Here is a 16728-nt window from a genome sequence, read left to right as displayed (position 1 = left end):
ACGAGTCAGTGTGTGTGTGTGTGTGTGTGTGTGTGTGTGTGTGTGTGTGTGTGTGTGTGTACACGGGTCTGTGTATGAGTGTGTGTGTGTGTGTGTGTGTGTGTACACGAGTCAGTGTGTGTGTGTGTGTGTGTGTGTGTGTGTGTACACGAGTCAGTGTGTGTGTGTGTGTGTGTGTGTGTGTGTGTGTGTGTACACGAGTCAGTGTGTGTGTGTGTGTGTGTGTACACGAGTCAGTGTGTGTGTGTGTGTGTGTGTGTGTGTACACGAGTCAGTGTGTGTGTGTGTGTGTGTGTGTACACGAGTCAGTGTGTGTGTGTGTGTGTGTACACGAGTCAGTGTGTGTGTGTGTGTGTGTGTGTGTACACGAGTCAGTGTGTGTGTGTGTGTGTGTGTGTACACGAGTCAGTGTGTGTGTACACGAGTCAGTGTGTGTGTGTGTGTGTACACGAGTCAGTGTGTGTGTGTGTGTGTGTGTGTGTGTGTGTGTGTGTGTGTGTACACGAGTCAGTGTGTGTGTGTGTGTACACGAGTCAGTGTGTGTGTGTGTGTACACGAGTCAGTGTGTGTGTGTGTGTGTGTGTGTACACGAGTCAGTGTGTGTGTACGTGTGTGTGTGTACGTGTGTGTGTGTACGTGTGTGTGTGTACGTGTGTGTGTGTGTACGTGTGTGTGTGTGTACGTGTGTGTGTGTGTACGTGTGTGTGTGTGTGTACGTGTGTGTGTACACGTGTGTGTGTACACGTGTGTGTGTACGTGTGTGTGTACGTGTCTGTCTGTACCTGAGACTTCATTTGGGTTGCCTTCTCAGGGTCAACAGAAAGCACATGCTGATAGTGACGGATTGTGTGCTGCCGGTCTTTATTCTCTGCACGAACATACCTCCTCAGAGCCTGCAGTACGTGGTGTGGCTGCAGAATGCAAAAACAGAATTATTAAAATAAGATTCATTTATTTGTATTAGAAAAGGAGAAGACACCACAGTAAACTAAAGAATAAACAACATTATTATTGTTTTTCTCCTTGAAGCTGGGCGAGATGGCACATAAATTTATTAATGACAGTTTTTCACATCAGTTGATATTGATCATTTTAATGAGCTACTGTATTGGAAAGCTAGATATAATAAAAAAAACAGCATTTTTTAAATTAAGGAACACTTAATTTAAAAAGATGAATAAGGATAACGTAATGATCTTAAGTGACAGGTAAACACAACATCAATAATATGCAATAAATATTAGAAATATAAACCCTTTAACTGAATAAATATAATGTTTGTATAATGTTTACAGTGAACTGTAAAATTAGTTGTTGTAGTCTTGGTTTTGGTATGAACTGTTCTCCAAAACAATTTATGCACATTTGTGATCTGATATCAGTTAAAGCACAAAAAACCTTCCATGCTGTCGAGCTAACATGTTTTTTTTTTAATTGATGATTTTTTCGTCACTTGTGCTTCCGATATTGGGTGTGTCTCATTTAGGGGCCGAATACTGAACCTAAATGGCGTTGGTTAACGTTGTAAAATGAGGCTTAACGTTATACAACACTTTAAATTATTTTTTAAAAGTTTTTTTATTTATTTATACCTTATATATCTAGGTACATACTGTTTAATTCATCTCCCAAATATCTACAGCAGCATCCCCACAAATAGATGCTAAATTCTGAGGCATACAACTGCCAAGTCCTTGGCCTTGCTACCATTTAGCAGAAGAAAAAAAGACTCTTTCCTTGGTAAGGAAAAACTTCAAGAGACGGCTTCATGAATTTAATACAGTGGGTTTAACACCTAAACCACATGTGTTAAACAAAAGGCACAGAGATCAAATTTGGCCTGCAGTCTTGTTTCATTTGGCCTGCTTTAATCATATTTTGGCCTGCTTTAAATGCATAATCAAAAATGAGTTTGCATCTCATCACAGCAGCTGGTATCCAGTGAAATGTAATTAAACGAATGAATGCATTTCCAAAAAAAAAAAAAATGTAAATCAGTATAGCAGTTTAATGTTTTCTGTTGTTTCTTCTAAACAAATTCCACAAAAAAATGCCCTTCCTGAGACAAATTGAAGGGTCTGACCTTTGCAACACGTGGGCTGTTGTTGCAGTACAGTTACTACACTTTATTTAAAAAAAATTTAAAAAGGTTGGTTTTTAACATGTGGTTACAGTGTTATAGTAAACAGTACACGTGCACACAGAAGTTGACTATACGAGTGACGCACAAACACTAAGCGTGACACTAAGCATGGGAGACGATTAGCCACAATCCCACAGCACGCGAAAGAAGAACCATTGGCTTAATTGGGATCACGTGACGCTCGGCAGATAAAGCGCATGTGTACTACTCTTATTTCAAGACCTTGCTCGGTTATTAGGTTAAAATTTATTTAATAAATTAATTTTGATCGTCTTGCAAAATGCTTGCAGACCAAGTTACTCGCACTCCAGGGTTCCACTGTACTGGGATTTGGGGTGGACATTTTTGGAATCTGTACTATGGTGAAAATGGTATGTTACTTAATGAATATTTCATTATGTTCTCTAGCATCCCATCTCAAGAACAAGTAGAAGATTGTTGGTAAGATTCATTGAATTATCATTGTACCAAACAGGGTCAAGGTCAAAGCACTATCTAAATGAGTTTCTCTTTAATAGCATCCTACATGTTTAAAATATACCATATGGACAAAAATGTGCGGACATTTCATGACAATATGTGCGTTTTGGACAACTTCAGAAATCCCCTTTCTACCTCCATCATTATTCTATTTCAGTGAAGGACTTCCACTAGATTTTTGAATTTGTGCCCATTCACCCATGCTAAGAAAATTAGTGGGGTCAGGCACTGAGTTAAGGATGAGAAGTTCCAGGGCACAGTTGGCAATGCAGTTCATCCAAAATGTGTGTTAAGTGAGGTTGAGGTCAGGGCACTGTGTAGGCTATTAAAATCTCCCACTCCATCCTTAATAAACCATGTCTTTTTGGAGCTTGCTTGGTGCAAAAGGGTCAGTGACCTGCTGGACTGGGTTAGGGCTATTTTCTTTGCTAGATAATAAAAAGAAAGAAAGAAGGAGAGGGATACATAGAGAGACTTTTCCAATATTACTTTGGACCAGTTTTATCCTTGATTATGGTGTGCCCTGGTCATGACATTGTTTCATCTACCTTATGCAATGCGACAACGTTTACTTGCCTTCAGGTGGTGGACTTGACCTTCTCTGGCAGATTAAAAATACTTGCAATAGGGTTAAGGTCACTTTATAGTTAATTAATAAGTATATATTACTTCTCACATTCCCACAATCACTCCTTCACAGTCTGAGCCCAATTAATCTTGGCCTTATATTACTGGAATACATGCAGGGTCTGGATGTAAAAAAGATTCACTAATGAGATAACTGGTTATTCAGTACAATCAGGTACTCAGCTGACTTAATTTTATTTGCCAAATAAAGCTGCTGAGCCTAGACCTGATCATTTCGATTTATACATATTTTTTCATACATTTCAAACTCATTTCCTTTATTTTATTCTGATTCTGTAAAACTGTACTGCAACAATGACTATCTTTAAAAGCATTATATAAATAAAATTGAACTGAAATTACACAGTATTTCTCTGTATGTGTGAGCCAGTGTGGTCGTGAGTGAGCTGGTTAAAGGGAAAAATGTTATCATATGATTATACCAATCATGTATCTAATTGCTGATCATAGGTAATAGTGTAGTCATGAGGTCATTATACTCTTAGAGTGAAAAACACCTCCCATCACGGCTATAATGTATGTGAGCTCTTTGTGCGTATTCAGGTAGATAACAATAGGCTGAAGTCCAAAACGTCCGGGCCTTCTACTCTTGTAGCATAAAGGGACAACAGGATAAACACCCCAGCTGCTTACACGCAGACAGAGAAAATAAAGCAAGAAGGGAAAACACACTCTGGGTCCCTTGTTCAATGTTAAAGTTGTGTATATATTGATTCAACAGATTCTTCTGCAGAAGCCTTAAATGAATTTTGTATATTTTATCTTCACTCATACTTTCTGTCTCATCTTATTGATTCCAAAATGATTTTTTTCCTCGCAACACTAGTGTGTGTGTGTGTGTGTGTGTGTATATATATGTATGTGTGTGTGTGTGTGTGTATATATATATATATGTGTGTGTGTGTGTGTGTATATATATATATATATATATATGTGTGTGTGTGTGTGTGTGTGTGTGTATATATATATATATATGTGTGTGTGTGTGTGTGTGTATATATATGTGTGTGTGTGTGTGTATATATATATGTGTGTGTGTGTGTGTGTGTGTATGCCCACCCTGGGTGGGTCAGCCTGCAGAGCAGCAAGGTAGTTCTCTAGGGCAAAACGACGGCGGTCGTTCAGCATGGCCTCCACCCGAGCCAAGTGAGTCTCCACCAACTGCTGTTTTTCACTGGCTGCCTCCTCCTCTAGAGACTCCACCATAGCTTGGAAATGCTGCAGACAAAGGGAAAGAAAGGAGACAGAAAGAGAGAATTAAGCCATGCCATGCATAAGTCGTGCCTTGCAAAGATTTTATTATTCACACCCCGTATAACGGAGATAAATTTCATCCATCCTCCACCCATCCATCCATTCATCTTCTACACCACTTATTCTGGGTTCAGGGTTGCGGGGCACCTGGAACTAGCCCAATCCATCGCAAGGCACATACGTGCATGCATGCACACACAATCTGGGAACGCCAATTTACCTAATCTGCATGTCTTTGGACTGTGATAGGAAGTACTTACAGTGTACTTACAGTGCATCTCTGAAAGGTATGTTCATTTATGCACTCAACACTTGGCCGGAGCTAATGAATTAAGAAGGTGATCAGCTTGTGGCTCTGCTAAGACCAGGTTGCTTTAAAAAGCAGCCTTAAGCTCATCTGAATTTTTGGGTTGGTTGTTTCAGATTTTTTAATTGACAATACTCCATAGATCCTCTATTGGGGTTTAAGCCAGGTAAATTGTCTAGACAGCCAAGCACAGTAATATTATGGTCAAACAGTTAGTAAGCAGTTAGTCAGCATCTCTATAAAGATTGTCAGCAAATGGAAGCATGAAGTGCTCCTGGCAGATAGCTGCATTGACTTTGGACTTTCATCTAAAAAAAGTACATTGGACCACTGAGCAAATGTCCAGTACTTTTTCTCCATAGCCCCATTAAGGTTTATAAATAATAAATAAAAAAGGCTTGTAATATTTCATTTTATATGTAATAAATTTAGAATATATAAAAGTAAGAGCATAAATATCTAGAACGCACAGCAAGCACCGCTATGTGAGATCTTACTTTTCAGAGGCTTAAGGTTATCCAACAGAATGCATTTACCTGGATCAAGGTCTGTCTGTCTACTTTAGGCAGGTTCTTGGCCTGACGCTCTGCCTCCTCCCATTCCTTTCTTACCTGAGAAATAAACCAGCAAAAAAAGAAAAAAAACTCAAATACAGAGAAATCTTAAAACCCATAAACCCAGACTGTAGATCATACTTTTGCATGGTCTATTTCTATTTTTTTCACTTTTCTTCCATCCCACCCCCCAACCGCCTCCCATCCCCTCCCCCTCCCCTCCCCTCCCCTCACCCCTTCCATTCGGTTGCGGTGTCTAATCTCTAGCTGCTCCTTGGCCTTCTGAAAGCGGCTATGTTCCTGATCATCAGCTGGAGTGTCAAAGTAAACATCAACATCATCCATTGGCTCTGAAGTAGGGGGCAGAGCTAGGGAGACAGAGGAGAGAGGGGGACAATTCAGAACGGTGATTCCTTTGTGTGCTGATTCATGTATCGCCACATTCACTAAAAAAAAATAATAATAAAATCGCTATTTAAATTATTCATTACATTTATAATAGAGAAGCACCGGTCCATCAGCGAGTGACTGAAGATTAGCTTAATCAGCTTGATCTGGCATGATCAACCAATATTGGACATAAACAATTCTGTGCCACAAGCACTAATTGCCATAATCAAAATTAGAAATTAGATCTAAATTTGAGGCAGTAAAACATCATTATAATCAATAATCTTCTTAAAAATCCTACAAGTGGTACACTCTAAACTATACGCACAGACATATCCAGTGTGAAAGGAGTGAATTATTCGTTTAGACATAATAATTATGGGAGTCTGCTTAGTAACAATGTAGCTTTTTGTTTAAGATAAATGTTAAACTCTTCTATTTGAAGTTATTTTGTATTGTTTAAATTCTGACCTTGGTTTGTGTGAGAAAAGTAATAAAACTAACGCTATAAGAAATAGGAAACATTTATTTCCTTATATTCATATCTTAAAATTGCAACAAAATCGGAAAAAAATTGTATTGCATCGAGATATTTATAAAATCATGATACTTACATAATTACAATATTAACTAAACCGCTCATACGTATTGTGATCATATTGTATAAGGTGGTAACTGTTGGATTCTCATGCCTATTCTATACCATATAGACCAAAATAATAAATTGTACAAATGTAAACAGTATGAAGAGACATATCAGTAAGTAAAGAAACAAGTGAAGAGATAATGAAATAGGCTGACAGGCTGTCATGGGAGGGAAAAAAAGACAGATGACAAAAAAACAAGCAAACCCTTCTGAAGAAAACATCTCTGTGATTGTCCGTCTGTTTACCTTCCCCTGCTTCGACCTAAACTACTTAGAATAACATTCATTGACACCATGTACTTAAAGAAGGACAATAGGAAGATAAGATAGCCAGCCTTTGTATAGTCTTTCAGCTGCAACAAACCTTGGTATGGTTACTGACTGTCAAGTTAAGTTAAAAAAAAAAAAAAAGCTTGGTCATATTTTTGTTACAACTATGTTGCCTGGACGGTCCATTATGTGCAAAAACAAGCTCCAAGTAGGCCAAAGTCCTTACTAAAACTAAAAAATGTGCCATATCATCCCACCGTAGCTTAAGGCATTGGCTGCCAGTAAAAAAAAACAATTTCAGTCAAAGAGATGTTTCACAGTCCCTAAGCAAATTTTCCACCATGCACTAGTCCATCAAAGGGTGCAGGCTCTTTGATGGTACCTCAAATAACACAGGCTACAGCATGGGGAGAAAGCATTTTTTTTTTACAAAGCCCACCAGTTGTGTTCAACACAATCAAGAGGCACAATGTAGAATGTAGAATTAAAGTACAAAAACATACTGAATAAGTAGGACTGCATGAATTGATAAAAAACAGTGATTATATTGACAGTGTGGAACTGCACATTTAAATGTACCATTTGTATCCAAACATATTTATGTAGGCCAGGGGTTGGCAACCTTAAACACTCAAAGATCCATTTGGACTTGTTTCCCACAGAAAAGAAAACACCAGAAGCCACAAAACCATTTCTGAGATCAATTTATGAAATCAATGAACTGCTACAGAAAAAACAAAATTTTATTTCTAAACACTTTGAACTACAAAAAAAAAAAAAAGAGACGCTGAGTAAAAGGTTACTGTACTTTCAAATAAAATACTCAATGTGTATTTGAGTCCTCTTCGTACCGAACTTAAATTATCCACCTGTAGCAAACCAAAAATGCCGCCTGCTTCTATGTGCAGTCATTCTTTTATCGCGTGTCCTGGAGTGTGCAGTTAGCTGTCAACCTGAATAAAACCCGGGGATCAAAAGGCTCAATAAAAAATGTGCAGGTGGGTGTCGCACATCTGCGGTTGTGACACATATTTTGAGCGACAAAAAATTAAACACGTTTTATTTTAATGTTACAAGATCACCATAATCTTTGAATTTGGAAAAAAAACTAATGTCCTAAAATAAAATGCATTTTAATTAAATGCTCATTATTTATTTTCCAAAGCCACAGGGAGCTGCAGCAGAGGCGTGAAAGACTCTACTTCTACGTCTACTCCTACTCAGTAGGAGTAAATCAGTGTGTAGTAGGACCCACTCATAAAGTAGGTCACACTTTAGATTTAATAATATTCTTCGGTTTAAAGACCATAAAACTACCCTATTTAATGTACATTAACATCAACTACCACACAAAGCTTCACCAGTAATCTCCAAAGTTACCAACTTTGATTGGATCACCGTCTGACCCAACAAAACTCGATCAGGCGACTGAATATTTAGAATCGACATTTCGTTATACCTTACCGTAGATAATGACACTCTAGTTAAAAGAAAAATTATTAGAGATAAGAAATTTGCTCCCTGGTATACCAATCACACGCGCAATTTAAAACAGACCGCTCGGTAATTAGAACATAAATGGCGTTTAACTAAATTCTTAGTATTTTAAATAGAATGGTAGGAGAGCATCCTGAACTATAGAAAAGCTCTTAGTGTAGCTAAATCAACATATCTCTCCACTCTTATAGAAAATAACAAAAATAAGCCTGGATTTTTATTTAATACCGCAGCCAAATTAAACGGAAATAAGACCACTGCAGAAATCTCCGCAACAACATCGTGCAATAGTGAGGACTTCATGAACTTTTTTAATAATAAAATTGTAAATATCTGGCATAAAATTCAGGCTTTGAAACCGAACAATGTAATTGATGCAGATGTTAAACTAACCCTGTCAGATCGGAACCTAGAATACTTTACTCCTCTTGAAGAGAATGAACTAATTTCACTCATATGTTCTGCAAATTCATTAACCTGTATAGTAGATCCTAGACCGACACATTTTCTTAAACGGATAGTACCAGCAATAACAGAACCCCTGTTGAAAATAATTAATTCCTCTCTCAGCATTTGGTATGTTCCAAAATATTTTAAATTGGCAGGTATTAAGCCGATAATTAAGAAATCTGACCTCGACCCCTGTCAGCTGCCCAATTACAGGCCAAAATCAAACCTCCCCTTTATGTCTAAGATTCTGGAAAAGATAGTAGCGAAGCAGCTCATATCTACATAGAAATAGCATGAACTGTATCAGTCAGGATTTAGGCCTCATCACAGCACAGAGACAGCACTTGTTAAAGTAGTAAATGACCTATTGGCTTCTGATCAGGGTTGTGTAACTATGCTTGTATTACTCGACCTCAGTGCAGCTTTTAACCACATTGATCATGATATTTTTCTTCACAGATTAGAAAATGTAGTTCAGGGTACAGCCCTCTCCTGGCTCAGATCCTATTTGACCAATTGGTATCAGTATGTAGACTTAAATGGTGATTATTCTGCATGTTCTCTGGTGAAGTTTGGTGTTCCACAGGGTTCAGTTTTAGGCCCACTGCTTTTTTTCCTTTACATGAGGGAAATTTAATTGCAATATTACTTTGTGTCTTCCTAAAGGTCATAGCAGTGGGAGAAAAAATAAGGAAGTCAGCTGAATAATGAAATATTAATTAATCAATTGTTATGCGGTTATTTGCAAAGCCCACTTATGTTGGTCCATGAGCTAATACTGACAGGTAAGTTAAGGTTTCTGTCTTTGCCAAAACTTACTTAGAGACTTGCACACAGCCATGCAGTACTCCTCAGACTCAAAGTTGTTGCGGTTGCCAGCACAGCCTCCGTAGATGAAGCGCACACACTTCTTATGGTAAATATCAAAGTGCCAGCGAGGCATAGATGCACGACAGGGGCCCGTCTCAGCCTCCAGGGAGCACAAAGCTAGCACAGGGACAATAATTAGTACATTAGAGTGCAATCTACCACAGCATTTTAATCATTAAAGGAGGACCTATTTTGCTAAATTTACTTTTTGACCATTTAGGACAGTGTCTTAGGTTTCCTATTCTGGATTGTATGTATCCAGAATAGACATACATATGTATATGTGTATATGTGCATATAGATCGATCAATCTACTCTATCTATCTATCTATCTATCTATCTATCTACTCTACCTATCTATCTACTCTACCTATCTATCTACTCTACCTATCTATCTACTCTACCTATCTATCTACTCTACCTATCTATCTACTCTACCTATCTATCTACTCTACCTATCTATCTACTCTACCTATCTATCTACTCTACCTACCTACCTATCCATCTGTCCATCTATCTATCTGTCCATCTATCCATCTGTGTGAAAACATGAAAAAACCCTCCACTGGCTTATGGCACCGCACTAACTAGGAGTCACCATGGTATTCATAGTGTTACATTTATATTTTACATTTATGGAATTTTTTTTTAGACGCTCTTATCCAGAGCAACTTAAATTTTTATTCCATAATACATCTGAGCAGTTAAGGGCCTTTTCAAGAGACCAAAAATAGCACCTTGGTGGCGCTGGGGATTGAACCTGGCACCTTAACCACTAAGCTACCGCTGCCAACAAGTTAAACTTGTGTTGTGAGTTGAGGAAAAGCCGTGCTCTGTTTTGGTTATTAATAAAAAATACCAAATTCTCTTTTTAAACACGAAGAAGCATTATTTCTGCTTTTTTGGATTCTAGACAGTTTTAAAGCTGGGTTTGCATCAGTACTGAAGCTCTACATCCTAAAGTGTTGAGCTTTACTATTTTTTAAGTTACCTTATGTTCAGTCTGTAGTCAGGATTTACCCGTGTTTTACAGGAAAGGCAGGCCCGCAGTGATTTGAAAAAGTGGTGGGGTGAGTCAGCATGTTTACTAGGCTGCTCCATACAAATCCCCACTCCCTAGTGATAAGACTTATTGTTATTTTAAACTGTTAGTCAATGTCAAATTTTCCTTTTTTTGAGAGCTTAAAAAGGGTGGGTTAGCCGTTAGCAGCTAACCTCAACTACCTAAATTCTTGTGTGTGCATATGAGTATTATCTTGCTGTGATACCCATAAGTTTCCCTTTTTGTACTGTACATTAATAAATAATTAAATTGCAACTTACATGGAGTTGTACTGTATATTAAACAGCCTGTATGTTTTTAGGAGCTAAAGAAGGATCGGTCAACCATTAGTGGCTAACCATAAACAGTTTTTTGTGTAGATATAAAATATCAATTTGTAGTGACATACTCAATTTTAATCATCCCGTTTAGTGATATTATAATATGTTAAATGCATCTCATAGAGAAATAAAAACACTAAAGATCAAAAAACAGAGCTAAAAACAGTAGGTTAACCTTTAGCAACTGATCACTAACAGCTAGCCTAGCTGCATTTCGGAGCTGCCTTGTAACCATGGTACCAAAAGTAAGGTTTGTTAGTAGTGGGGCCTGGCTTAGTGGTAGAGAAGCATACGTGTCTCTGACAGGCAAAGAGTGTCAAAGAATGACTGAGGTTAAAAAAAAAAAAAATTTCGTGAGGTGTATTTCAGCTGGAATACTAACAGACATACTTTGTGGGACCTCAATGACCTTGTTAACTTGTTTGAAAAAATAAAATACAACAGGAGTTTTTAATGTATTCAATGTTACAAAAAAAAAACAAATATCAAAACAGGCATTACTAACCTTTTACCTCCTGAAGAGACATTTCAGTATCCTTACTCTCAACAGCAGTGGCCTTCTCTTTCTTTCTCTCTTTCTCTTCACTCTCTCGGTCCTCATCTTCATCTTCATAAACATAGTGGTACTGGTCATCATCATCATTATCATCATCATCAATATTATCATCTTCTCCCTCATAGTCCATCTTCTCAGCTTCATCTTGCTTTTGGGTTGGCTGTTCATCTATAAACGGCTCGCTGCGAGGTTGACAAAATGGTTTAGGTTTGTTGAAATCAGCAATTTATACATGTCCAGAAAAGTACAAATAAAGACTAGAGGGGAAGGAGATGGTGAGACAGGGAGAACAATACTCAAAAGCAGGAGACAAACAGCTAAGAGTGGTACACAATTTGGGAAAAGATTGCCAAAATTAGATAGTGAAAACAATTAGGTGAATGGGAGATAAAGCAGGTGAAGGAAAAATCCACCACAGAGACCATTAATCTTAACATTTAACATGCGACTGTTTTAAACTTCTCACTTTGGTTAAGTTTTCTACATGACCCACCATGACGGTTACCGACTGTATCTTAAGCCCTTGCTCTACCTATAGAGAGAGATGCAGTGGCACTTTAGTCCTTTATGTAGTACAGTTCTCTCATCTCATCTATAAACACTGCCCAAGTTCTTTCACCTCATCTGTGCACACTGCCAAAACAAATCAACTTCTAAAGCATTCATAATAATTCTGCTGTCAAGGCCCCTGCATTCATCATCTCCTAGATTGCTTACTAGTCAAGCCAAGTCTCTGCTGTAACTCAGCCCAATTGCATCGGCTAACTGCACTGCATCTGTGATAAAGCTTTTAGTCTCTCACTCACACCCACCCCCCTCACACACCACTCTCTGCTATACTGTTTGTGATGTCTAATACCAACTCCAAACATCATACACTACTTAAATAAGACACCCACATTATATTTATGCAAAAATTGCTTCCGCTTAGTATATCCTGTCACTGCTATAATCCAGAGAACCTAGTAACATTAAGAAATCATTAGAAATATATTACCTTTCCTCTACAACCTCATCCTGCCCATCATCCTGCTCCTCGTCCTGCATTTCATCGTCATCATTATCTGCGACTTCTTCCTGAGAGGCAATGGCAGCGGAAGTAGGCTCCTGGGCAGGCAGGCAACAGACATATTCGGTGCCACGGAACATATCAACACCACATGGTAGCAGCATGCCATAGCTGTGTAGCACCATGTTGGACTTTAAGCAAGCCTATGAGAGGAATACATAAGAATAACAAGCTTTTAAAAATGACTAAGAAAGTACCATGTTCATTCACAGATGTTGCCAAACTTGATTAGGCGAGGAAAAAAAAAAAAAAAAAAAAAAAAATGTATATATATATATATATATATATATATATATATATATATATATATATATATAAATAAATGAGACTCTAGTTCATAAGCAACTACTTCCAAGCTCCAAGAATTCTAAGATGGAACAACACTGCACAAGTAAAAAAAAAAGTGTCAAAAGTAAAAAGCAAATGAAAAAAGAATAATTCCAGATGCAAACAAACTCATAAATAATTAAACAAACAAATAGTTTTATTTGAATAAGATTCTAAATAGTTTTTTCTATTCCTTTGATTTTTTTTTTTACATTTTGATATTAAATATTGTTTTGTGGAATTTATTAATTTCTTGCACAAAATTAACTGTATATTAGAGAATACCAATCTGAGAGTTTAAATACCATCACAACGGAATTTAAATACTTTTGATGACTACTTCTTTTATTATTATTATTTACATTAGCTACTTCCCTTAGCTTAGTAATCAGCTTCCAGGAAAAATGACATTCACATTGTCTATATTAAATACATGAATTATCCACCTCAGTCAAGTCTTTTTTGTAGATGAACAGTAACTACAGTAAATGTGGCCCATACACATCTTATCCTGAACATTGATGGAATAAGGGCACAGTGACCAATTTGTACTATTTGGTAGAGAGATCTTCGAGATACTGCCCTTATAAATAGAGAGTTAATGACTGTAGATAATTACTTTTCTCCAGCTCTTAAATTCTGGTCAGTTTCTTACCTCAGCAGTGACACTAAGGTGTGTCCCAACATTGACAACAAGCTAGAATTAATGCTGTAGTAGTTGAAAGTGGATTTCTTATCCAGAACTGCTATACAAGTTGCATTTTTGTGTGTTTTGGTTGTGTATAAGTGGCCTCGTATTCAACCTACATAGGAATGTAAGGATTTTAGTGTCTGTTATTCTATGAGAGGTCCAGAACCAGTGTCCAAGAACACCCCCCAGCTTACCTCCTTTGCCTCTTCCTGCCACCGCTGATGACTGAGACATGTGTCCATGTGCTCCTTATGGAAGAAATGACACTTTGCTGGGACAAGGAGTACATCGCTCACAAACTCTCCAACTGCAAATGTATAACCACACACACACAGTATAAAAACACATTAATTTTACTTTCTTTAAAAGAACCATTTACAATGATTACTATTGCTGCACAATAATGCACCTGCAACTAAACCACAGTAAAATGGAATGTCTTGGCTTTAATATGGAATGCTTACCTGTCGGCAAAGTAACAGCATGAACTGTTATTGCCTCTACACTTTGTGTTTCTTTTGCCAACAAACCAGCCTGCATTTTTGTCTTATTGACTTCAAGAGAGGAAATAAGACAGAAGTTGGATGAAAGCAACTGTTTATACTTTAGCAGTGGTCGTAAATCGACCAATCACAATCTACCGGTCGATTATCAGGGCGTTTTTAGTACACTGCAAAAATTAAAACACTGTTAAAGCCATCTATCCACCCGTTATCTATTCCGTTAATCCTGTGTATCACTGCTGGGTGTCTTGAGCCTATCCTAGTGACACAAAGGACACAAAGCAGGAAACAAAGTGAATGAAGGTGCCACCCCATAGTAAGGTCAAGAATGGAGGAAACCCACCAAGCATGGAGGAAACGCACACATACAACAAAGGTGAAATTCAAACTCCCAAACCTGGAGTTGTGAGGAGACCGTACTTAAGCGTGTTACATCACTAAGCCATCATGCCGTCATATACCATCAATAATGTATACATGTTTAAATAAATTAAAAATATGCTAAGAAATTCAGGCGAAATTTGATATGATAAATTCTCCTGGCCTGGCCAACAAGCCCCCTAAGTAGTAGTGAATTTGTCACTGCTGACACATTACTAATGGACGTAAAATTAATTAATTAATTAAAAGAAGACATTACATCATTGATTGCATCAATTACAATGTGTGCCACTTGGTTCAACAATGGTACGGAGCTGTTATTCAATTGTTTCTGATCAGATTCTCAAGGATTTACAGGATGCTTTCCATGTACTGCATGTCTGACTGATAAATGCCTGAACAACTGCCGGTTTAACACTAAGCTCAAAATTATATAACCACTGACAGAGAGGATTCAGGCAAAACACTTACACTGACTAGTTCAGTTAAAGTATAAAAAATTGTGGCCTACATGAACTGAACTGTAAACCATCATTGTGTTGTATTACTTTTAACGAGCTTTCTGTTGCTTTTGGCAACGTACTGTATAGTGTGGTAGATATGGTACGAATGAAGGAAATGTATAATAAAAAATATTCTACTTCACTGGACAGAGAGAGAAAGAATGTTGCAAAATCAGAAAGTTGAGGAAAAGGAAAAGGCTGAAAATAGCAGAGGTCATGGCTGTTTTTTCCTCCGCTGCCCCCTCAAACCCACTGAAAGTAGTTTCTGTGTGACTGCATGTTATTAGGAGTAAACACTACCATATCTTGCATGAACACAGGAATAACTTACTGTATGTTGCTTTGTTAGTGAGAATCACATTTACATGTAATTTTTTAAAATTTACTCTCTATATATTTTCAATTTACTCTGAGTGATATTTTGTACAAGTTATGGTACGTCATCTTTTTAAAATGTTCCCTGATTTCTGGTGATGATCATATGGCTCATTAAATGCAAACAAAGGGACAAAACATTTTGTAGGTCTCCCTGCTCTGTTCACATAAGGTTATGTAAGTTTTCTGGAGTGGATTCTTGTTTGCACATATTAGAGAAAGTCTTTAAGGACGAGTACTGTACCCTACATTGCGAACAGTTTGGGTTCGATTCCCAGCCAATGCCCATACCTCAGCCACTGGTCCAAGCCGTTACATGGCGAAGGCCATTCTGCGAAAACCTTTGTAAAACTGTGTGTGGACCGAATGGTCAGCTAGGGGCACCTCTTGACCCAAACAGCCGAAAGTGCAACAATAACAACGACAGTAACCTACTGTGGACAGGGGGTGAATTTATAAAGGTACATCATATCCCCAACATGTAGTGGTTTTTATTGGTTTTGTTTGTTGCTGTTCTGATATCATGAATTCTTGGGTCATTTTGTGATAAAGTGTTGCCCCTAAAGCAGAGCCTTGTTTAAGACCTTTGAGTATTTTAAATGCAGCAATTAAATAACCATTAATATTAATTTTAGGTTTTGACTTTTATATAAATCTTTGGACGGGGGTCTAACATGATGTCCCAGCAGACGAGTGTTTTCAGTTCACCCGTTTCAGCACAACTGATTAGTTTATCATTTATCCTTGTACAGTATGTGTTAGATGTCAGATGATATCAGATGACAATCAACTACTCTGTGGCCAGCGAGCATTGAGCCCGCCCCTATGTTAAAAAAAAGGGCTCAGCTTTGTAAACACAAAAACTGAACCATAACACAAAGCAGAAACCATTAAAATCATCTATGTTCATTTCCTCATTCCTCAGTTTAAGTTTACATTTATGATTTAGAGCGCATTTACAGATTTTTCTTTTTTTTTTTTGCTTGGAATTCTTTTTTTGCATTCACGTGAAACTGAGCCCACTGCACACAACACTGCAGTATACCCAAGATATGAGTGCATCATGAACAAAACCGAGCTCGTCTACTTAAAAAAGAAAAGAAAAAAAAAAAAAAAAAAAAAAAAAAAGAGTTGTCAACGTTTATACCATACAAGATACCATTATACCATTGAGCCAGAGTTATTCATCTTGTTTGAAAAAGAATTCATAACCACAATTATTTCAAATGTAAGTTGGTCATTTGAGTAAAGATTTCCACTTCCTTTTCATCATCATGCATCCTGATAACATACTTTAATTTACTTTTAAACAAATGGCAAATGCTTTAAAAGCCATTACTGTATACTTGGCATGGTTAGCCTTCACGAGTATAAAAAAAAAAAAAAAGCTAAATATTTTGAGGCCCCAAGATGGCGGATCACAGTACAATA

General features: G+C 37.5%; 1 protein-coding gene across 4 annotated transcripts in view; it reads right to left on the bottom strand.

The window, feature by feature from the left end:
* The window catches only part of aplp2 (amyloid beta (A4) precursor-like protein 2), a 67555-nt gene that overhangs the window by 24324 nt on the left and 26503 nt on the right, over positions 1–16728 (bottom strand). For all 4 annotated transcript variants that reach the window (XM_053500193.1, XM_053500196.1, XM_053500194.1 and 1 more), the window contains exons 4-11: positions 13730–13842; positions 12446–12660; positions 11398–11630; positions 9459–9626; positions 5621–5754; positions 5369–5443; positions 4331–4489; positions 783–911 (exon numbers count right to left, since the gene is read on the bottom strand). In XM_053500193.1, the coding sequence (XP_053356168.1) occupies positions 783–911; positions 4331–4489; positions 5369–5443; positions 5621–5754; positions 9459–9626; positions 11398–11630; positions 12446–12660; positions 13730–13842 (1226 nt within the window). The remainder of the gene's footprint in view (positions 1–782; positions 912–4330; positions 4490–5368; positions 5444–5620; positions 5755–9458; positions 9627–11397; positions 11631–12445; positions 12661–13729; positions 13843–16728) is intronic.

Source organism: Clarias gariepinus, chromosome 7 (genome assembly GCF_024256425.1).
Source record: "Clarias gariepinus isolate MV-2021 ecotype Netherlands chromosome 7, CGAR_prim_01v2, whole genome shotgun sequence".
Classification (NCBI taxonomy): domain Eukaryota; kingdom Metazoa; phylum Chordata; class Actinopteri; order Siluriformes; family Clariidae; genus Clarias; species Clarias gariepinus.
This window is presented reverse-complemented; position numbering and strand designations above follow the sequence as displayed.